Below are 24479 nucleotides of genomic sequence, written 5' to 3'. Positions count from 1 at the left end.
GTAAAACATTTTTTCTTGAAATACTGAAATTAACATTTCAGATTTGCAAACAGCGATAACTACTAAGGCTTTTTCTAGTAAATATTATTAAGATGAAACTTTACACTCGCTAAGCTTAAACAGTTGGTAAGCTTATGTACCAGAAATAAGTTTTTACAGAGGAAGATATTGTATTTCTAAGCTACTCTAGTGCGTAACTGCAACCACACGATGTTTAAAGCTCTGCACAATTTAATCAGTTAAGATTTATGAAAAAAAATGTTACAACTTAGGTTCCATATTAATGGAACTTCTGATCCTTTAGAAATTATGGATCTTTTAAACAAAAAACAATGTACTGAGACCATAGATCGTTTTGATCTGAGGTTGTTTTCTAGTAACACCTAGAAACGATGTAAGGAATCATAATCATCGCCCTTTCAAATAGTTTCAACCCTAGAGTATAATCTATTGTTAATTGGCTCGCTGTGTTCTCAAATAAAAACACTTAAAATCAGTTCACAATACAATCTATATTTTGTCCAAATTTAATTTTTGTTTTCATAAACATTATTATACAAGATCCATGCGCTAATGTTAGGTGCCATCCCTATGCTAAATGCAGAAATGGTAACTGTGAGTGTCCACCTGACTATGATGGTGACGGTTATCAAGTTTGTAAACCACGTAATTATGGTAAGTTAAACGAAAATGGTGAAGCATTAACACGCATGAATTCATTGTTTTTATGTAGATTCATGTTGGGAGACTGACTACACATAAAGCTATATTATCTAAAGATATGTATGCATGTTTATAATCTTGACATCATATAAGATAGAAAATTGCCGTGTTTCATAAAAACATATACTATATATAATCCATTTTAGTTAACTATAAAACATAAGAAGGGGTTTTGTGGATATTATAGTAATTCTAATCGTTGAGATCATAAATCAATTGAAGTTAGACCACCATGGAAAACCTGGAAGCACTGCTGAGGAGTCCCACAATAGGACGAAGCGGCCGTCCAGTGCTTCCAGGTTTTCCATGGTGATCTAGCTTCAATAGATACATGATCTGAACTATTAAAAAAAATAAAAGATACTTCAAAATAACTGTAAACCAAATACATTAATAAAAAGAAGCTTTTACTGAATATGTAATCAGTTAACATTTAGAACCTTTATTACCTTTTTCAATCATGTTAATACATGTAAGAGTTAATCCACGGTCGTCAATAAATTGGCGGTTCACTGTTTTCCAGCCAGTATAAATTTCTCAACTCACTTTCCATATAAACATCCAATTGGAAAGTAAAAACACATTCTACTTGAAGACACACTGTGGTTATAATATTAATCTATATAGAGTTTACAATATAAACAAGTGTGATTCCGCCTTGTAGATAAACGATAACGGGTCTTCCGTTGAGTGTGAGGACTTTTTTATTCTCTCAAGGGTGGTAACTTTATAAGACTCTGTAGTGGTATCGTAATGAACGAGAACACAAGTGAAGACGACCAACCACATTTTAGCACAAAATTACAAATTTCTTTCATTCAATGTGAAAACTATGTGTTCGATACTTCATTTGCGAATCCGCCATCAATTGTCTCAAACTTCATCTTTCCTTCATTGCCATAATAATTGCACTCTGTTCCCGTTCTCTTCGATTTGTTCTTCCTAATCCTGCTGCCAGGCATTCCACTTCTGAGTGGTATTACATACTACTTATGTAGGCATAAGTAGGATAAACCACAGTATTACAATAGTTTTCTCAGTTTCTTTTTTAAGGATTATTATTGCTTTTTAAAGTGTCCTCAATTTATTTTGTTCATCAAAGTGAAAACTGAAAATGGTCCTGACTGATTATACTTCAAACATATATAACCAAAATTATTTTTTATTGACGATTTATATGTACTTTTCACTTTATTAATGAAGCGATAATGCAACTATACTCTTACTCATATGATACTTAATACATAATTCTGTGTTTAGTAACTGTCAAGATTTTATTACTGACTGAATAACAACATTCATATAATAATTGATACACAACTAATATATTTAAGTTAGAAGATGCCTTTACAAGAATTACACGAACAAGTGCAAATGTAAATTGGTAAATAGTGGAGAAGATTTGTAGCTCAGGTGGTTGATTTAGTTGTGGAGCGTCCATTGTTCTTCTGAACAACATCATCACCAAAAACTTCAGACAGAAATGAAGTGTTCTAACCATTCAAAAAAAATAAAGGGCAAATATAAAACCAAGAATCAGATCAAAAGGAGATACAATCAAAATAAGCAGGTAGATAATTATAGGTTAAAGCTCAGCAATAACCAATCAGGATCGAGATCAACAGGATAAGCTGTGAGTCATATGAGAAGAAATTCGAACACTTCACTTCTACATGAAGTTTTTTTAGAAGAACAATGAAAACTCCACGATCAAACCATCCAACTGATAGAACAAAACTTCATTTAAACTGGTAAATATTTATCAGTGGGAATGAATAAAAACAATACAGTTTTATTTTAAATTATTTTTGATGACCAACGCTGAAATTAATAATACTCTCATATAAACAAAATAAATGTGTACTAAATGTTTTAAATATACATCATTAACAAACCACTTTTTAAAAATCATTTAAACACCATCCAAACAACAGATCCTTGTTCTCATGTACAATGTCATTATGATGCAACATGTTACAATGGTGTTTGTACGTGTAGAAATGGTTATATTGGTGATGGTTATAGAGAGTGTAGACCTAGAGAAACCGGTGAGTAGGTTGACAGAGTAAATACAAATTTACAAATATACTAAAAATCATTAGCATGTTGATTTACAATGTTTGCTCAACAAAGAAAACAGTAAAAATCAGAATGCTATTTTTAGCATGTGAGTAGAAAATGTGTAGTATTTCAATTATTTTACCCCTGACCTACCCTGGTAATACTGATTTATTATCCAGTGTGTTTTTCACTTTGTTTTTATGTAGTTTTTTTATTATTTTTGTTCCCCTTACCTTTTAATTTGTCTAGTTGACTTTTTATTTTTCACATATAATGTCTTAACAGGTATATGTATGATCAGATTGTTCAAAATGCATTACCTAAATACACCACATAATTCCGATAATTTTCATCTTCTTATCGTGCTCTCCAAACATTCTAATCTTGTAAAGGTTTTCTCAGAAGTTAAAGTTGGGGACAGATAACCTAAGGTCAAAATAACATTTAAATTGTCTATTTATTGTTTCCTCATATCCAACAGAATATTTTTCATTTATTCGTAAATTTTTTTCTAGATTATGACCATACTGACTGAAACATGATGATAACTATTAAAAAAATGCACTTGATATTGTTTGTTTGAATCTTCCCATTGATGTTTACGACTGCGATTGATCAGTCTCTTATCGGCATATGTGCATACTGTGCGGATTGCCTCGATATTGCCTTAATTCACAAGCATTATAAGCAAAGATGGATAATGGCTAGTAGTGAAATTCAGGATGCGCGTTTTGTCCTATTTGGGACTCTTCAGCTGGATGTACCTGCATTTCAGTACAAAGTATTTCAACAAGTTTCCATTTCTTATTTCTTGATCGATCCTGATGATAAATAATGAGTGGTCACCAGTTCAGTCAATCGACATCTAAATAATATACATTCTTTTCTCTGCATATTGCCTGCCAGAGACCACAATATCTCTGAGTGGGCCTTTTGTAACTTGTACAACGAAAGGTTGTACACATTTCAGAAACGCATCTGAATAGGTTATGCGATTAATAGCCATAATGATGTATTAAAACAAACAAAATGAGATAAGTTGTTGAAATATCTAAATGGCAGGAACAGTTAGCCCAGATATTCAAGCAGGCCACCATTAGAAATAAATTGTGTTATATCTTTGATTTCACTTACAAATCAACCTAATGATAATATTACTTTAAATTTATCTAATCAGACGGTCATCATAAAATATTATAAGAATATCAGTATAAAAAATGATTCTACGTAAAATTTATGATGTTAGTATTCTTTGCCATAGTTAGTTGTTAAGTATTAAAATAGAATAATCAAATAACAATAAAAGTATGTATACTATAATTTAAGTGGTCCATTAGGAAAAGGCAAAGTGAAGTTCTGTTATATGTAATCAAAATGAAGGGTTATGAGTTAAAACGTAGGAAAATAAAATATAGATATGCTCAACTGTAGAAGTACTTGTGAATTCATTGTAGTTAATGCTGTTACAATACACTAATTAATAGGGTTAGCAATTTAAAATCTTTAAAAACCTGCTAATTATTTTAACTTCATACAATAAGATTATTTACCATTATTACTCGGTATATACTGTATTTAACAATAATATTTGAAACTGATTGTAAATGAATGTATCTAAAACTAGCTTGTTCCCTATTACGTAATGATTGATTATTAAACCCTAGAATTTTTGATTTATTTCCTTTCTAAAACCTGTTTTACTGAGTATGGTTGTGATCATACTTTTGCCTGTAAAGTTTGTATCAATGGCATTTTTCCCTACTAGTTTAATATCCATTACTAAAGTTTAACTATACAATCAGATTGATAGAGTCGATTACACATAATTACTATAATGTATGCATATCTTAAATTAGTCTCAAGCATGCGGTATATAATCCAGTGATTTTGAAAAAAGCATAGTAGTATTGTTTATTTTAAAAAACGGTTACAGTAAAGTATTTGTTTACAGATTTATGTCATCACATTCAATGTCATCCATATGCACAGTGTAAAAATGGGCAGTGTCATTGTATTGAAGGTTATATTGGTGATGGATATTACGATTGTCATGTAAGAGGTAAGGTTTATGTTTATTAACATAAACATTATTGAATTAAACTGTGTTATGAGTAAAAACTACCAATAATAACTCCTAACATTCAACTGGAAGAAATGATTGTTAAGATGATTGAGTAATTATACATCAATGTTCAACCAAACATTCATATAAATTTTGTTTCACAAATTATAGTTATTTAACAGTCACATGTCTATCAGTACTGATTATTTTCGACTAGAAAACAAATATCTAAATGTGTCTTGACGATTATTTGTATATAGAAGCTGATCTTTTGGCTAAATGCTATGCAGTTAATTCTTCTCTTCGTTATATTGAATAAAATTAACACAAATATTCACTGGTAAATATTGGTGTTTTCATAGTTGAAAACATGAGTCAATTAAAGCTAGACCACCAAGGAAAACCTGGAAGCACTGGACGGTCATAAATCACCAGTTAATTGATTTCTACAGTATACAATATAATTTAATTTACACTTTGAACTACTATTTGTAACATTTTAAATATTTGAAAAAAAATGCAACGATTGGGGTCTGTTGTATGAATGACAACATCCTCCACATAGTAATATTATTTCTATCACAGAATTTCAAAGAATGTGTTTACAATACGAAGAAAATACTGATTATTGTATTTGAATTACGTTGATTTGATTTCTTATTTAGAGGTGTTAGAAACATTCAATCTTAGTAAAAACTGGCTGCCTATAGAAATAAATATATAATGTCGGAAATAATATAATATATTTGTAATATCCTAATGAGTAGAAAAATTAGACTTTCTGGCGTTATACGACTCAGTATAAGCCACTTCTTCAGAGAATAAATAACCTATTATTTGATTGCTTGCACATAATATTCTTGCGTTGTTTATTTTTTACTATTTGAACGGACTAATTTTGATTTGATTATTTATTTTCTCAAGAAGTGGCTTAGCTGAGTCACGAAATGGCAGAAAATCTATTTTTTTCTACTCATTAGGCTATTGCAACTATGTTAGCTTTATTTATCACAATCTACTCAATGCTCAATTTATTTGAAATCATTAAGTCAAACCTTCGTAATGATACCTACAATTTCGGAAACGTTAATCTCTATTTGCGGTGAATATTGATTGAAAAAAAGGGAACAACAACACAGAATGATCAGTAATTTCGTAACTTCATAGCATGTAATCATACATTAACAATAGTAATAATATACAGAAAATTAAATAAAGTTTCTTCTAAATTTTATTCCCCACTCCTTTAATGTTTCATCTGCAAATTAACTAAATTTAGATTCTTATAAAGATCACTTATTCATGAAGTAAATATCTCCTTGATAAACATCTGTCTTTAGGCAACAATAAGACTTAGCATAATGTAGAAATCCATTAATTAACCAATGAGTGTAAATTATGAAAATTATCAACTAGAAGCTTTTGTGTGAAAATGAGGCTATTTGTTGTATGTAATTTTAAATTGTTAAAGTATGGATCCAGTTACTTTTCTACATTTGGAGAAGACCCGGTAAATATAAAGTAAATCTGAATTCATTGAAGTAAACTGATTTATGATACCATGTTTATACTACTTTTGTGACTATTAGTTTTCACATCATTTACTTATTGTTTGAGGACTGTTTGCTGAATTTTGTAAAATAAAAACAAAGGTACTTTCAACTTGATGTTCGAAAACCAGTTTTAAAGCAACAAAGCAATTACTTCCATATTCTAAATTTATAGATCCTTGCACTGGTGTAAAATGTCACCACTATGGAGAGTGCATCAGTGGACGATGCCATTGTCTTAGAGGATACGAAGGTGATGGGTATTATGATTGTAGGGAAACAGTCAGCGGTAAGAATATTCTGCATGCGAGTTATATACAAATATCTTTGAGCTCGTAAACTCAGACAATGTCAAACGGCAATGTACAGTTGCATGCGATTCCTTTTTTTAGTGTTAAGAAAACATCGATTGTGTAGCCCTGATTTTAAGAAAATCATTAACTGTCGATATATTATAACACTGCTTTTTCTGACGTGATACATAACCTTTATTTCGAAAAAAATATGTTTACTTCACGCTTTCAAGCTAATGTAACCTTAAGTAAACACGATTTTAAATATAAATTAAACTCATTTTGATACAATGTTATCAAAGCATCACACAAAAGCGATATTCTTTAATTAGATTCGTAAACACTGTAAATTCGAAGATTAGAAATGCAAAAGATGGTCTTTAACCTTTGTTAAAGAATAAATATAGGAAGTTTAGAGCATTCTTACTTAAAACTGAAAGATTCATTTGTACTTCTAGCTTGTCTTACTGTTATTCGCTCAAATAGTTAACAGCTTGTAGACAAAGTAAAGAAGAAGGAATAAAACTTTAAAAAGTTCACTAAAATCTCTTAAATAAAGTAAAGCTAAGAGTTCTAACTACTAAGGCTCTCGCGTTAGGTGCTAAAATTATCTTTGAAATGACACGAAATATATTATATATGAATTGATACTACGTTTTATTAGTGGTTTTAATAGTAAATGTTAGCCTAAGTGTGTGTCAGTCATTTAGTCTTGCTTTACTAAAACTATAAAACAACGGGAACAAAGCAACCAAATATAAAGTTCACTTGGTATTGTGTACTTGAATCTTCTCATTGATGTTTAGGACTGCGATTGATCAGTCTCTTATTGGCATATGTGCATACTGTGCGGATTGCCTCGATATTGCCTTAATTCACAAGCATTATAAGCAAAGATGGATAGTGGCATCCCAGAGTTGATGTTCGCTCTTGGATGAAGATACAACCAGCCAAGGAGTCTCAAATAGGACGAAACGCGCGTCCTAGATTCCATTGCTAGCCACTATCCATCTTCGCTTACAAACAAATCTTTCTTCAAAGAACTCAATAGATAAATCAATCATTTTAATCAAAGCAGAACACAAATTCCTGGGTCATTTGCCAAGTTATCTTTCACTATGGGAGTTACCATTGGACACGCAGTAAACTTCATCTGCTTTTTTAACATTGTGGGAATTTTCTAGCAATTAAAATTATTAAAAATAGAAAATGATGTAAAATTGTCCCTAATAAAAATTAATTAGGTAATAGAACACAAAAGTACAGTCTGAAAATCTTTCAACTTTTGCAGTTTACTGACAATTAAATACCAGTAGTCGAATACTGTCAAATCTTTTTGTTTTCTGAACAACTCTAAACTATTGTGTTTATTTAATAATGTACTTGATTAGAACATGCAATTCACAAACTAAAACTGTGAAGTGCTTATAAATAGACAGAGTTATTTACTATAAAACTATCACCGGTTTCGCAAACATACTTGGGCTTTCAACATTTTTGTACCGTTAGATCCATGTTCAAGTGTGCGATGTCATCCTAATGGTTATTGTAAAAATGGACGTTGTTTATGCTTAAACGGTTATGAAGGCGATGGTTATTATGAATGTCGTCCATTTTATAATGGTAAGCTTATCAGCTTCCTAGTATGCATCTCATAACACCATCTATACAAATAAAAGAGCATGCTCTTTCATGGAGAAATTTATTCTAAAACATAAAATAATGCTAAATAAATATCAAGAAAAATACTAGTTATTTCTCAATGAAAACTACCTTTTAAGGAGCATGAAATGAACTTGTACTCCATCTTATTTTCATTGTTCTCCCCCAAGATACTACTGTTTTGTTTGTCATACAGGAATAGAGAGATTAAAATTGAATTCACTTATTGCAAACAGACATATACCTGCATGTGTCACAAACATATCTCATCCTGTGAAAACATCAATATAAAACATAAATCACATGCTGCATGTGACTATTTGGGGAGAAATAGTTCTATATAGTTGTTTTAAGTTTCTAAAATGTTTGTCTCCTTTGTAGATCCTTGTGTGGGAGTACAGTGTCATTCTAAAGCAGAATGTCGAAATGGTTATTGTCGTTGCCTGAATGGCTACGAGGGGGATGGTTTTCATTATTGTTATGCAATGCAAGATGGTAAGGACCGTAGTAAATAGTTAGAAAAACAAAACTTTCCACTCCCTTATTTCATAATTAATTTACTGTTCTATATACATTATATAGTATTGCTAAGGCTAATCGGTGATATGGTTGTACACAGAAAACAAGTAAATATGAAAGTAAACCTACCTCTGAACAAAACTATAGGTGATAGACTTGGTCCAGATAGAATTAGTACAAAGTTTATTTGAATAATGAATTTTAGAATGGATTGCTATTGAATACAATAATAATTAGGCTTGAATGAAATTTCTAACTAATAAATATGGTATCTCACATAACATATATGATGCTGATTCTTTTTTCGATTTTACATTTATTTATCATGAAGTTATGTTGGCAAGCATGTTTCTCTGAGTCCTACACTGGATTGGCAACAAAGACTAAAAAGAAACCTACGGTAACTTTTACTTTTATTGAGAAGCTCATATTCTGAGACGCTAAGCTCAGTTATATCACTAAGTAGATAAGACCTTTTTGAAAAATGTGCTTAACATAAATGATTCTGTGATTGAGTGTACATTTTAATGAATCATAATTATTTACTTGTAGATCCGTGTTCTAGTATGAGATGTCATATAAACGCTAAATGTTTTGATGGTGAATGCCGATGTTTGGACGGCTATCAGGGAGATGGAAAACATTATTGTGATCCTATTCCTCAGGGTAGGAGCATGCAAATAATTCATTCTCACGTTTTAATGCATGCTGAATGGTAGAAAATTAAGTATAATCCTGATATTAAAACGAGTTACTTTGAAACCACAGTTCTTTCTTTTGTCTTCTAAAGAATCGAATTTCAAATCTCAAGCTATTACCTCAAACACTAAGATACAAACAAGTGTCCTAATCGTTTGAATCACTGTTAAAGATATGATACGATTATCCACTTACATCTTCAAGATACATTTACTCACTTAAAAACGCAACTCAATTTTAGATATAAATGTTTAATGATGGATCTAAAAACATTTTTAGAAACCTTCAAATGCTTTCATTCTTAACTGAAATTATATTAAATTATTCAATATTACTAAAATATGTTTCATTATTGCGACTAATAGTCATTGAAATAATAAACAAAGGACTCTAATTATTTTTCCATTTCTAAAAAGTTCTAGAATTTTAGCACCCATATTTCACCTAAACAGTGCTTAATAGCCATTGTGCTCTGTTATCGAACACATCACGTGACTACACAATAATCTACATAGAATTAAATCACTAACCCTCAGGTCTTGGGTTGATCACTGAGTTATAATCTAATAACTCATTTCTGTCAGCATACCTAACTGGTAAAGATGGTTATATATAGATCAAATGAAGTATAGGGAGTAGCTTTTTTCTACCACAACGAATACTTTTGAGCTTTAATAATATAAGATATCGAATAACACTTTAAAGCTCTTCCAACACTTCGAATTATTTCCCAATCCGATTCATAATTAATTGAGTATCGTTATAAATGTGGTAATGTAAGTTAAATCAAATTTACATAAAACTTTTTAATAAATATATAGTGAATGTATGAAAAAAAGGTATAGATACCTGACTAATCCCATTACTATTAATTGATTATGATTAGTCTTTCAAATCCATGATCTTTCATTTAATAAGGATGTCTCATTTTTCTACTTAACAAAGCAAGTGACATTCACCTTCAAATGATTTTCGTTAACGAAATTGGAACTAATTGCTTACTAATGAGAAGTCCAACTGGTGGTACACGATATCCATTTTACTAATGAAAAGTGGATCATCACACTAATATAAGTATTATAGTGAATGTATTAAAGGACAAAAAGCTTTTGTTCACACGACTATTTTCCTTTAATTATTACTTCACCACAGGTAAAAAGTCATTTATAGGGAAGTGAAATATCCAAAGGGTGTGAAAATATCGACAGTATATTAAAAGCTATTTTTATTTCTGTGTATAACTCCGTTTGGTACAGCGCCAGTAACATTCAATACTATTAGTAGGTAATTGATGACTAAATAACTGAACCAAACTTCAGGAAATCTATCTAGAAGGTGATTTTTGAGAACTTCACGATTGTTATTAATTAAGCAGTTTGTAGAGATCTGTTTTATGCAAATATAGTTAAGCTTTCTTGGGTTTACATTCAGTGGTCTGTAAGTGTCATGCCAGCCATAAAACCTACAGCTCTGTGCTTTTACTCCATGTACAGTTTCGAGTCCATAATCTCGGAACAGTCTCAAACCTTCTTGAATTACACGTTCTTTGCTTTCTCGTTTATCATGGTTCTTTATGTAGTCTCAGTCATCTGTTTACGGTCGTGTACATTAAAATGCTCCTAGAACTATTTAAATTTGAAACTAAGACGCCACAAATTTGTGTCTGTGAGAAATCTATCAATTAAATATTGACATGCAACCTAAAACCTCTTAAAACAACTATATTTTAAACAGACCAGTGTCAAAATATTCGATGTCATGAGTTTGCAAACTGTCAAAATGGTAGATGTCAATGTAATGCAGGTTATGAAGGAGATGGTTACTGGGAATGTAAATCCATAAAAAGCGGTAAGATAAAAAGATAATTTACTTTAATAGGAGCTTAAAATATTAAAACCTTTGCATCATGTTTTCGCATGAGTGTTTGTGCATAACTTTTGGATAACTTTTATTTATTAAGGAATAAGTTAATTGTTTTTAAACAAAATTTATTCGATTTTTGCAGAAAATTTTTATATGAACTAGTGACATTATAAATGCCTATCTTTTTAATTTCCATGTCTTGACTGAATAAAAACCCCTAATTTCGAATGGATGGAGACTTTACAAGTGCATGAAAATTTATATGTATATGTTAGCTATCGGATACTTTCTTTGAATTTTTCTTAATGTCACTATACAAACAGAGATTTAGCTAAAGTTTAATACACTGAAGAAAATGTTACTGTAACGGTCTTTCATACACTTTATTTTCTTAATTTACATAGCATGGTAAATTTGTTTAATTGCCTATTGTTCAATCTATGATCGTTCAAGCTTCAATGCACGTTCCCATACAAATATACCATAACTAAAAACTGAGACCTTTTTTTAACTGAAATGTTTGATAGAATTTTAGCATAACAAATACTGAATTGCATTAAAGCATTTTGTATGTAGATTGCATAAATTACGGTAAATTCTTGAACAATATGTAGCTTGATGAATAGAACCATCTGGCAATATATATATATGCAAGTGAATTACTTCAAAGTTAAAATACTCATCTAATTAAATTATCTTGTTAAAGACCTTTGCAAATATGTTCGATGTCATGAAAATGCGAAATGCAATGAATACGGTAAATGTCAGTGTCTTGATGGTTATTCAGGAGATGGATATTATGAATGCCAGAAAAGTTCACAAGGTGAGTTAACATTTTATTGTCACCGAACAAGAAGATGACCTTGTACAATGAATATATAATAGTGTTTACGATGTATACAGACTTAACGAAATATTTGCTTTTGATTTTTAATTCGATTATACTCAATAAAAAGTGAGATGTTTAAGCGCTAGTCTACAAAATCTGGTCAGTGATGAGTAGTGAGGTTGTCACAAATAATTTTAAAGCTGGTGACTAAATTTGTCACATTTACGTTGTATAAATTTACATACTAAAATAAATTCTTGCACTCTCACATCCCAAACGCAGGTCAATAATTTAAAGTTTGATTAACACAATCTTGCTAGTTACTTTTTTTTAGTTGCAAAGGTTAACCATAAGGTTAGCATATATATATATATATATATATATATATATATATATATATATATATATATATATATGATTGCTTATCTAGCCTATAATTGTTTGGATTGTATGGTACTATCCGATTATTGTATACATTATTTCATGATTCTTTTATACTGATAGATAGCCTAATGAGAATAATCAACTGAGTCCTGATAAGTTGATTGACGAAATAACTAACAGTAAGGCTGAGTGAAAGCCTCGAAGCCCATAGAACACATCAGCTTCCTTACGTTACAGATGCACCTTACTGATGTATGACATATATCGTAGAGCCATCTAACATCAATTACTGACTAAATAAGTATAGTTTTAAATTCTTAGATAGTTAATGTATAGAGAGATCACTTTTGTAACCAATCGATTTTATACCATTACCTGAGGAAATTAATCTGAAAACTGTATTACATTATTTGTTAATGGATTCCATTTCGTTAAGTTGTTTACCGACTTTTTCATTCAATGATACACCTACTTATGATACTAATTTTCTTGAGCCAAGTAGTATGTGTTGCATAAGTAGATATATCTGTAATATGATTAAACCAGATTTTTTTGTGATTTGTCCATTTATCTTATCTTGGTCACTCTTTATACTTGTCAGATTTAGCTTGTTCTGTTAGGATTGTATTTTTAGTAAAATAGTCTGACGCTCGGATGATGTGAATATTTTTTATGTTACTGTAGATTACTTTATAGATCACTGTAGGAGTAGCCATATCACAGTGTAAATGATATAAAAAGAATGTATTTATACTTGCAGCTTCTCATTAATTATTAAGGGATAAAAACTGTTACTTCCCAAAAATACTTAACTAGGCCTTGCCTTTTTGACGGTAGACACATTCGTTCCGCTTATTCTGTCGCTGATTTTTTGTTTCGTTTCGAAATGCCGAAACACATTAATTTAAAAGCTTGACAGAAAGTGTTTAGTTTAGCAACACTAATACTTTATCAAATAGTTCTAATAATAACTTAAAAGCATTATTTTTGATTTATTCTATATTTTTTAAAATCTTTAGCACAATTGTTTGACCACTGTAATTTTGTAATGTCGAAGAAACAATGTATTAATGCTGAAGTGTAGTTGTCAGTTAATTTCTTTACTATTTTTGACTATATTACAATAAGTCACATCGTAATACACTTCATTTTAGATTTCTTAAATTCTAGAATAGACAACAAAAATATGCATAGAACAGCTAACTAGAATAGGACAATTTATCTATTACATAATAAACTATCGTTTTGCAAAACATTTCATTCGATCTATTACTTTCTTAACATTACGCAATATTCAAGACAAAAATCTATACAGTCATGAAATCTCAAAATATTTCTAAGTGATTTAAGTGGTTGTACAAACTTCATATTGCTCTAGATCACTTCGAAATAGATGGATAAAATAGGATCATAAAACAGAAGTAAATCATCTTTCGATACCCCAGAGACTGGATCATCTATACTATCATATGTAACACCCCAAGAAAACAAAACGCATAATCTTCTCTACCTTTTTTTGTTTTGAAAAACGTTTTTTATTGTTTTATTCACCTAGATAACTTTCATTTATTGTACAAATCAAATGGCTTTTTATAAAGAAAATAATACCGGAGATAAAAGACACTAAATAGGAATAATATATTTGTATAATCTCAGTGAATGAATTTGAAGTAAATCCAACGTTTCACCTGGCAACCTGGTCCAAGCTTTTTCAAGGAAATGTAATCAAGCATCAAAATTATCGAATATAAATAGGTACATGGTTCTTCGATTCATTGTACACTGAATAGGTCATCCAATCAACGTTAAAAATGTCTAAACTAGGTATATGTATTAGTGTGTAAGAGACTTGTGATGTGAAATGATGTGTTAAGATCACATATTGTATATGTGTACGTAAGTGTCGAGAGGAGAAATTTCGTTCACAATATATTGTTTCCTATCGGTGGATTTTTAAGAAAACATACAATTTTAATATATGATATGAATCATATATGTCACAGCATGTATAAAATGATGATAAACAAACAATATGAAAGAGTGAATTCGAAGAGGAAGAGTGTAATTTGAAACTGAATATTTGTGTTATTTTAATGTTCCAATTAAATTGTTTAACAAATTCCGATAAGACAACTGATTAGAATCATTGAATGTAATTGTTGTCACTCAGATAATACGAGATAGATAAAACGAAAAGGAGTTCAGGTCTTTTACTTATTAATGATTGGATGCCATGGCACAGCTAATTGTATTCCATCCGTCCTATTAATACTGTGTGGATTAGCCCATATGTATATGGATTCGGCTGTTCGTCTCTTCTTGTAAAAATTAAAAGCTTTTTGAAGGATTCTTGTACAATCGAAATCAATTGTATGACCCGATTCTATCGAGTGTAATGCTATCGCTGACTTGTTCTCACGTTTCCTTACATCATCTGAGGATACAAAAATGAATTAAAATTTATTGTTAATTTTCTATTATAGAAATTGTTATTATTCTAATATTTTCAACTTGAGTTGTTTTTTTTTTAACTCAAATTATGATAAACACGTTATTTTTGTTTTCTTATTTGTTGGTTTATTTTATAATTAAATTGTTTTCAGTTTAAATTCACTTGGTATTGTTTGTTTGAATCTTCCCATTGCTCGTGAATTAAGGCTATATCGAGGTAATATGCACAGCATGCACATATGCCAATTAGAGACTAATCAATTGCAATCCTAACACATCGATGGGAAGATTCAAACAAACAATACTAAGTGAATTTAAACTTCACCCCATTGCACAAGCAGGTGGCTATCAGGATTCAGTAGCTGAGTGTATAACGCGATGGCGTTTGAATCGAACGGTACTGGGTTCTAGTCCCAGAGTGAACATCAACTCTGAGATGCAGGTACATCCAGCTGACGAGTCTCAACTAGGGTGGAACGCGTGTCCTGGATTCCATTGCTAGCCACTATCCATCATTGCTTATAATGTTTTCAGTTTGTTCTTATATTTTTGGCGTTGATATGTTGAACTTTATTTAAATTTTTTTTAATTCTCAACATTTTATAGATTTATCTGTTGGACAATGCATTAAATTATTAAATTCAAGTGTCATATAAAATCATTCTTCTAAATGAATTACTCATTACATTTCATACTTACTTATTCTTGATTTGATGGTGTAGATTTAATCACCATACACATTCGTATTGGTTATCACTTGTTGTTTTTTACTTAGAAATGTAATACTTTCATACAGTATAGTTATTTTTCTAAATATTGTCTTTTAGGATGGAAATTTTTGTATGTTTTTTGTCACTGAAATAACAGTTTACACAGTAGGTATAATTACCAAGTTTTGATTTGATAATTTTGAATAGATTGAGCATTAGGTAAATTGTTATAAATAAATTAATATATTTGACTGATAGCACCTAATATTCGTGTTGTTCCGTTGTACTATTTAAACTTGGATTAATGTTAATTCGGTTATTTATTTTCTGAAGAAGTGGCTTACACTGAGTCACGAAACGTCATAAAATCTAGTTTACACAATGTTTATTATTAATTTGATAATTGGGAAGAAACAATTGTCCTAAATTCTCTTTGTTTATGTATATTTTTTTATGAACGTTTATCAGTTAGTGACTCATTTTATATTAAAATCAAATTATTAAATAATAAATATTAGATTCATCATTTGTTGCATAATGAAAGCTTTGATTTCTATAGAAGCTAATTTTATAACATTTAGGATAGAATGGATAAACAAAACGATTAATCTTGATTGATATTTTATCCAAATTAATAATCCGAAAAAATGGCCAGGTTTAAGGCAAAGTACATTGTTTAAAGCATGTAAATTTAGGATTGTAAAACAAAATAGAATAAAATTGTTAATGTATATATGTTAAGTGAAAATTTAGGATCCATGATCAGAATAAATATGGTTCAGATAGGGTGAGAGATATAATAGTGCAATCACAATTCGGTCAAATGTTTAATAGAAGACTAATTAATAAGACGTAAGGAGGGATGAATGTGTAGTGAATGAATTATGTATAGGGGAGATTAATAATGATGTTTAACCAATAATAATAATAATAATAATAATAATAATAATGGTAATAATAATAATAATACAAAGATTTGTGAACAAACATAAGAGAGACAATTACATTAGACTACGAAAGGTCGTACGTACAATAGTCAATAGCTAAGATTACAATTGATTAATTAGCCTTGTAGTCGGGCAGAGGATTATTAATTTGGATATATAATTGTAGGACCTGAAGAGAATTTATCAAAAAGAATATTATTTATTCAAATATTATTAGTCTTTGAATATGATAGAGATCTTTAAATGATATATTGTATCACTATAAATCCCTTTTAAAAGTAAAACGCTATTTTAACTAAACTTCCTTGCTAATGTTAAAAAAAACAACTTTTTAACACATTGAAAATTCTATATAGTTGAGATCACTAGTCAGTTGAAGCTAGACCATCATGAAAAACCTGGAAGCACTGGACGGCCGTTTCGTCCTATTGTGGGACTCCTCAGCAGAGCTTTATTCTCATAGTGTTTGGTTTTAATTTCTAGATTAGTAAATTCAGAAATGATGTCCACTTTCCTTGTAGATTTTAATTTATTCTAGATTTACTGTAGATTTCCTTAATTTCTTACGAATGATAAACATAGTCCATACTTTCAATTTAGCTTCTAGATTCGTTTCATACTAACGGGAACATATTAGTGACGGTGTAAATATACGATAATATAATTCATATAGATCTTTGCGCTTGGTTCTTCTGAAGAAAAACAAACTATTTACGTAGATATTTACATCATACTACTTATGTTTTTACTTAACAACTTTTCTAACTTACAGTTTGTCATAATTCCAAAAAAAACTTATTGAATTTCAAAGCAGAACAAATAATTATTTTGAATATCAATCTTAAATATTACAGAGTTATGCGCTGGTGTTCAGTGTCATCGTTTCGGTCAATGTTATGAAAATCGATGCTACTGCAGTCATGGATATGTCGGGGATGGGGTTAACTTTTGTGACGCACGTGCAAACGGTAGGTTTTAATTTGATTTGATATACCTTATTATGACAGTTTTTATGATTGAATATTTGTACATTTGAAATAATTTGATATATTGTTTGATAATATTTAGATATCAGTTATAAATAAACTCAAGTTCAGTTAACCTTGATTTCATTTAGGTTAGCAAATCTTATGAAATGTATTTTGTGCTTTCAAGCTGAAAATTCTCAAAAATACTGCAAGTAAAGCTGTTTAAATTTTGTGTTTCATAACTATTACTGAATGTTATAACGGAGAATAACTTGGAACTCTAACAAGAAATCTTGAACAGTTCGACTCAAGCAAGATTACGAAAATGATAAACATGGATTTATTTGGCATCCAAAACAAACCGAATTAATAGTATATGAAAACACTCATTTTTACATGTCATTTAGTTTAACATATTTCTCTTCACGGATATTTAAGGAGAAGAATATGCTTTCGTAAATTAAATTACTTTTTATTATTGATTGAAAATAATCCAAGGTCCACCTTATTCATATTTCGAGATCTTTACTGACAAGAAGAAGGTATAGTTATGGGTTCACCAGTTTCTCCGATTGTAGCGAATTTATTCGTGCATTCCCTAGGAACTAGTGTAATCGCAAGAAGTGTATTTCCACCAAAGGTCTGGGTACGGTATGTAGGTGGCATTTTTGTTATCATTAAACATGATTGTTCAGAAGAATTGTTTGAAAATGTGGACAACATTTCAGAGAGAATTAAACTAACGAAGGAAAGAGAGTTCGTTGATCACAAACTAGCATTTCTCGATTATTTGATTGAGCAAAGACATAATAAAAATAAGTTGAAAATAAATGTTTTCAGGAAATCAACACATTCAGAGAGATACTTAGATTTTGGTTTCGGCTGATGCATTATGTACGAAAGTCACGGTTGTTAAAAAAATTTAATTGACAGAAATCTTAAGTTTGTTACAGATAAGAAAGACCAACAATCTGAATTGAACAGGATTTTGTCTACCACCAGGGATAACAACTACCTAAAGGAGTTTTTAAAGAAGATTGTTGGAAATGAAAGAAAAAAATAAACTAGAACGTATTCAAAAGGATTAGAAGTCTACTGTAGTCACCCCATACCGTAGTGAAACATCGGAAGAAATCAAGCGGATTCTAAACAAGCTTGATATAAGAGTGTATTTTCGGATGTGTGACACTATAAGGTCGGCATTGGTGAAAGTTAAAGATAGGTTACCAAAGGAAGAACAACAAAATATTGTCTATGAGATCAATTTTCATGATTGCAATGCATTTTATGTGAGAGAAACATCTAGACCATTGAATGTAAGGTTGAAGGAACACAAACAGTGTTTGAAAAATGTTCCCAAAACTTCGGTTGACATAAGGAAACTTGAGAATAAGTCTGCGATACCGTTACGTGCGTTAGAAACGGAACACAGGATTAATTTTGAAGGGGCCAAAATACTTCAGAAAGGTTTCGACACTAATAAAGAAAGATTGGCAGCAGAAGCGCTGTATATATGGGCGAATAAGAGCAGCCTAAACAGAAAGGATGGTATTCAGCTAGCAACCATTTGGCAAATATTCGTTAACAAGTAATTGGACCCTTTCATTCTTTATTCAACCTGTTTATTTCACGTGCATCGTTATTTTGACTGAAATCAATATGAGTTATGTTTGGCATTACAATTATGTACTTGATGATTCTCATTTTCACTTGTAATTCAATGATTCAGCAACAATTTTTCAACCCTCAATTTGCACTTTTATTTTTATTTTTACTTCATATAGAAACATATCAACACTGAATATCATTCATTAATAACTCATTCTTACACATACACACACACACACATAATCTATCCAGTCTTCTTTTATTTCACATCGTGGACTTTTCACCTGATTCTTATTTAACTGACTCATATTATTCTGTTTACAAACGTTCAACATCCAAATATGATTGGTTTAATATAGTATAGGTTTGATATGATTGATTTTGTTTATTACTCTGAAGAAGTGCAGACAAGTTAGCTAGACGAAACGTTGGAATTATTTAAATTTCAATCGTCGAGATTATTTCGAATATAATTTTCACATATAATGACTTCTTTGTACTCGGCGCCCAATTTTCGTCAAGCTATTCGATCTAAACTTGACGAATATTCGTACAAGCATTGGGATGTTTAATATCCTATAATGACCAGAAAATTCCAACCGCTCAGTTCCTTTACAACCATTCATTTGGTCAATATTTCTAGTTACGGTATTTTTGCTTGCATATAAATATGATATTTATGATATACATGAAGTATTTACTAGAAAACGCTAGTAAATATACATTCGACTCAATACATCTATCTTTTAAATGTTTGTTCTAGATCCATGTGATGGCGTCCGTTGTGCTGCTAATGGACGTTGCCAGGATGGTCGATGTGTATGTGATCCTGGTTATACAGGAGATGGTTACAATGAATGTCGAGAAGCTGAGGGTGGTAAGTAAATTCTAATCAGTTAAGTATACAACTTTATAAAAGATTTCATAGTTAACTACAATGTCTGATTGTTTAAAACATAGTTGAAATCATGAGTCAATTGAAGCTAGACTACCATGGAAAACCTGGAAACACTGGACGGCCGTTTCGTCCTATTATGGGACTCCTCAGCAGTGCGCTTCCACGATCTCGCATTCACGAGATTCGAACATTTTTGGCAATTTTTATTCTATTTAAAACATAAACATTTGATCAAAGAATTTTATTTACAAAACAGGAAAAAATAAATAATGAATCAAACAATTTATGTATATGAATTCATATCTAAAGTGTAGTTGTGATTTTCGAATAACCTTAAGGTGAAAACTTGTCTCGGATTAATCAATAATTTTAATATCTCCTCTTTAATTGTATATATAAATCTAAACACATTAATCAATGTAAATGATCATTCATAACAAGACCGTATTACATTTCGAACATACTTCATATCGGGTAACTCATATTCTTACTGTACATGATATAAACCTTACTGAACACGATTGATCAGTTGTACAACATATTCTTATTTTTAACATTATGTATCTTTAGGGATTTTAATTTCGATTATTTCCAAGAAGAAGCTTCAACCAGTTTGAAGGACGAAACTGCAGAATTATTTAAATTTCAGTCACTGCAATTATTTCTAGTAGAATGTTTCCTTTTATTAGTCATGAGGTACTCACGATAAATTATGAAGGTTATTTAAATTTACCAAACTGAAATTTATTATGATTCTTCGGTGTTCTTGGAATTTACAGTTATATCATGTAATTGGTTCCGTTTACGAATATGAATAAAGCCGAACCAACAACTGATGCAGAATAATTTGAATTCATTATATTTCGCGGTTTCGCATCAGCTGCTTATCATCATAAAGTTTGACATTGAGATATGATACAATATGAAGTAATCGACATTAATGACGGAAAGAACTAGAATAACAAAGATTAACAACAAGAACAATTAATATCCATTCATGAAAAGATGTGAGGTCATTTTGAGATCAAATTCAAAAGCATAAGAGCAATAATTAACTAAAGACCAAAAACTCATAAGATGGATCGTATGATAATAATATAAGTTGCAAAGAGTATGCATAAGTTTCATATGGCTTGGAAATATGTACAGAAGGTTCAGGGAAATCAGATGATAATCGTCTAGAATTTGAAATTAAATGGTTACGTAATAGGTACAAAAGATTTAAAGAGTTTATCTAAGTTTAAAGAATTGAGCGAATGAAAAAAACTGATGAATGGAACGATGGTTTCGGCGCATCTGAAATAACGATTAGTTTGAAAAATATTAAATAACAAAGTAAACACTGATAAAACCACAAAAACAGTTAACAAATTGACTACTGTCTCTTCCTGGACATGTGAACCAGGTTCGAGCTTTTCAGTTGCTACTGCTTCGGGAAACCGGAAAGACGTTGAGTTTTCCTCTTTGCTAATAGTTATGAAGGATTAGGAAATGTTATCGATATGCTCAGTATCAGTTGAATGCAATTATAAAATAGGTACACAAAACCAGTTGCATGTAAACATTCCTTCATTTTGTGGTTGTAAGGAAATTTAAGTAATTCGCCTACTTGATAGATTTTAGTTTTCATTTTAAGCAGATCTAAATGGCTTTTGTATTTGATCGATTAAAATCTATTTTTTATGAACAGTTATGATGGATCATTTTTCAAATGATGAAAATCATACATTTTCCAGATCGACAGATTTGAATCTAAAGCTTGAAATTAAAATGAATATCACCAATAAAAAGCCCACATTATTTTATCATTATCATTATTCATAATTTTCATTCCCTAGTATTTACTTCATATCGTTTCATCCTTATTGGTCACCAACATTAAATTCCTAATCTCCGATAACATATTTTCCTACACTTGATATACTATTACAGTTCCCATATTTTCAAACCTTCAGTCAGGAAAGAAAACCATAATTATCGGTCACTATTATATCATAATATTGATTTATTAATCATGACAGTGCACAAGTATATTATAAAGCCATCATTCACAGTAGTTTATAAATTCAAACCATTACATAGTTATGACATTTCGTATTATAAAAATGAGTAATCTATTCATTACTAATGAACTATTGCCTTTAAACGATCATAAAAGCTTTTAGATTAATTAGATTTCGTCCTTTTGAAAAAAGTAGTACTACTTCAAAGAAAATTTTTCACCAATTTTCTTTAAAACATGGTCAATATCGTCGATTGGTTGAAGTTAGACATTAACACCGTTGGATGCCTGCTCAGTAATCTGGTGGTTAAGCGCTCACGCGCGAGACTGTTAGGTCCTGGGTTTGAATCTCGAGAGGCGGGATCGTGGATGCGCACTGCTGAAGAGTCCTACAATAGAACGAAACGGCCGTCCAGTGCTTTCAAGTTTTCCATGGTAATCTAGCTTCAATTGATTCATGATTTCAACTCTAAAAATAACTAAAATCTCCACAAACACTCTTCTGATATAAAAAAAATCTCAAATCTGAATGATTAAGCCAAGTAACGAGTAAAATGAAAAAAAATCCAACTGTAACTTTTTAAAAGAATTACGGAAAAGCAATTTAGACTCTTACAGATTTTTTATTCAAGTTCAGTATGATTTATGTTGCATACAGAGAGTTAAATGATTATCTACACTCTTATTTTAGTTATTGTAAGTTTTGAAATTTTATTGGTTTTATAGTGAATTTATGTGGTAATGTACAATGTCATCAATATGCTACATGTGATAGAGGACAATGTCGTTGTGTTACTGGTTATGATGGTGATGGTTATTCAGATTGTCGACCAGTTACAGAGGGTAGGATTCTTTTCTTTTTTTCTCGAAATAATTTCGTCATTATTTTAAATTTTTCGAATTATTTTCTATCCAGTAAATTATAATGTTGTTTTATTTTAAGGTTAGCAACAATGAAAATATAAGAAAAAGTATTACTATTGATATACTTATATAATGAATATCAGTATTATACTTTGTCTATCTTTATTAGCTACACTTTCTATTGATCATTAAGTCCAGTTATGGAAGTGATGTATTTGAATTGACAAAATGGATAAAAAGATCACTATGGGTCAGTATCAGTGAGTATGGTAAAGTTAGACCAACAGATTTAAGGTGCATGTTATTGGTCAAATGATTACTTTGAAAAAAATATGTTTATTGTACATAAAAAAAACTTATGTAGCACTGTCATTCACCTATATTTTATAAATAAATTAAAATTGATGTATTGTAGTCTAGCCAACATTCGATGACATATTTTATACTGTTAGCTAGTAATATTATCTAGTTACCTAAAAGAAGATATATGAGAAATGGTTAAAACCTGTAACCTGGTCATTGAAGGTTGAGTACTTAAATCAATAAGTCATTGTTCTACATTTTTCTTAAAAATTTGTAACTATTTTACTTTATCCATAAGTAATAAGTGAAACTTAGCTGACAGTTATCTTTTCTTAACTGAACTTTCATTTGCTCTCTAAGATAATTTGAGGAATAAGTGGTATTTTATTTCAGTATTTCAACTTAAATCATTGATTTGAAAGATGTTGTTAATAAGGGGTAACATTCTTATTTTTAGAAACATTTCTAGTTTATTGAGTGTGTTTATCATAATTATAAGCAAAGGCTAGCAGTGGAATCCAGGACACGCGTTCCACCCTAGTTGAGACTCGTCAGCTAGATGTACCTGCATCTCAGAGTTGATGTTCACTCTGGGACTAGAACCCAGTACCGTTCGATTCAAACGCCATCGCGTTATCCACTCAGGCACTGAGTCCTGATAGCCACTTGCTTGTGCGATGGGGTGAAGTTTAAATTCACTTAGTATTGTTTGTTTGAATCTTCCCATCGATGTGTTAGGACTGCAATTGATTAGTCTCTAATTGGCATATGTGCATGCTGTGCATATTACCTCGATATAGCCTTAATTCACAAGCATTATAAGCAAAGATGGATAATGGCTAGCAGTAGAATCTCAGAGTTGATGTTCACTCTGAGATGCAGATACATCCGGCTGACGATTCCCAAATAGGACGAAACGCGCGTCTTGGATTCCACTGCTAGCCACTATCCATCTTTGCTTTTAATGCTTGTGAATCAAGGCTATATCGAGGTAATACGCACAGTATGCACACATGCCAATAAGAGACTGACCAGTTGCAGTCCTAAACATCAATGGGAAGATTCAAACAAACAATACTAAGT

The 24479-nt window shown here is 30.6% G+C and overlaps 1 protein-coding gene across 1 annotated transcript in view; it reads left to right on the top strand.

The window, feature by feature from the left end:
• Smp_154760 (egf-like domain protein) overlaps positions 1–24479 on the top strand; it is a gene marked incomplete at its 5' end in the record, with an annotated part of 77323 nt that overhangs the window by 33345 nt on the left and 19499 nt on the right. Inside the window, 3 exons of the mRNA XM_018794830.1 lie at positions 17608–17721; positions 20093–20206; positions 22956–23072. Coding sequence (XP_018649203.1) covers positions 17608–17721; positions 20093–20206; positions 22956–23072 — 345 coding nt within the window. The remainder of the gene's footprint in view (positions 1–17607; positions 17722–20092; positions 20207–22955; positions 23073–24479) is intronic.

The sequence above is a fragment of the Schistosoma mansoni genome, chromosome 1 (genome assembly GCF_000237925.1).
Source record: "Schistosoma mansoni strain Puerto Rico chromosome 1, complete genome".
Taxonomy (NCBI): Eukaryota; Metazoa; Platyhelminthes; class Trematoda; order Strigeidida; family Schistosomatidae; genus Schistosoma; species Schistosoma mansoni.
The sequence above is the reverse complement of the archived record's forward strand: the minus strand, read 5'-3'. Positions and strand labels throughout refer to the sequence as shown.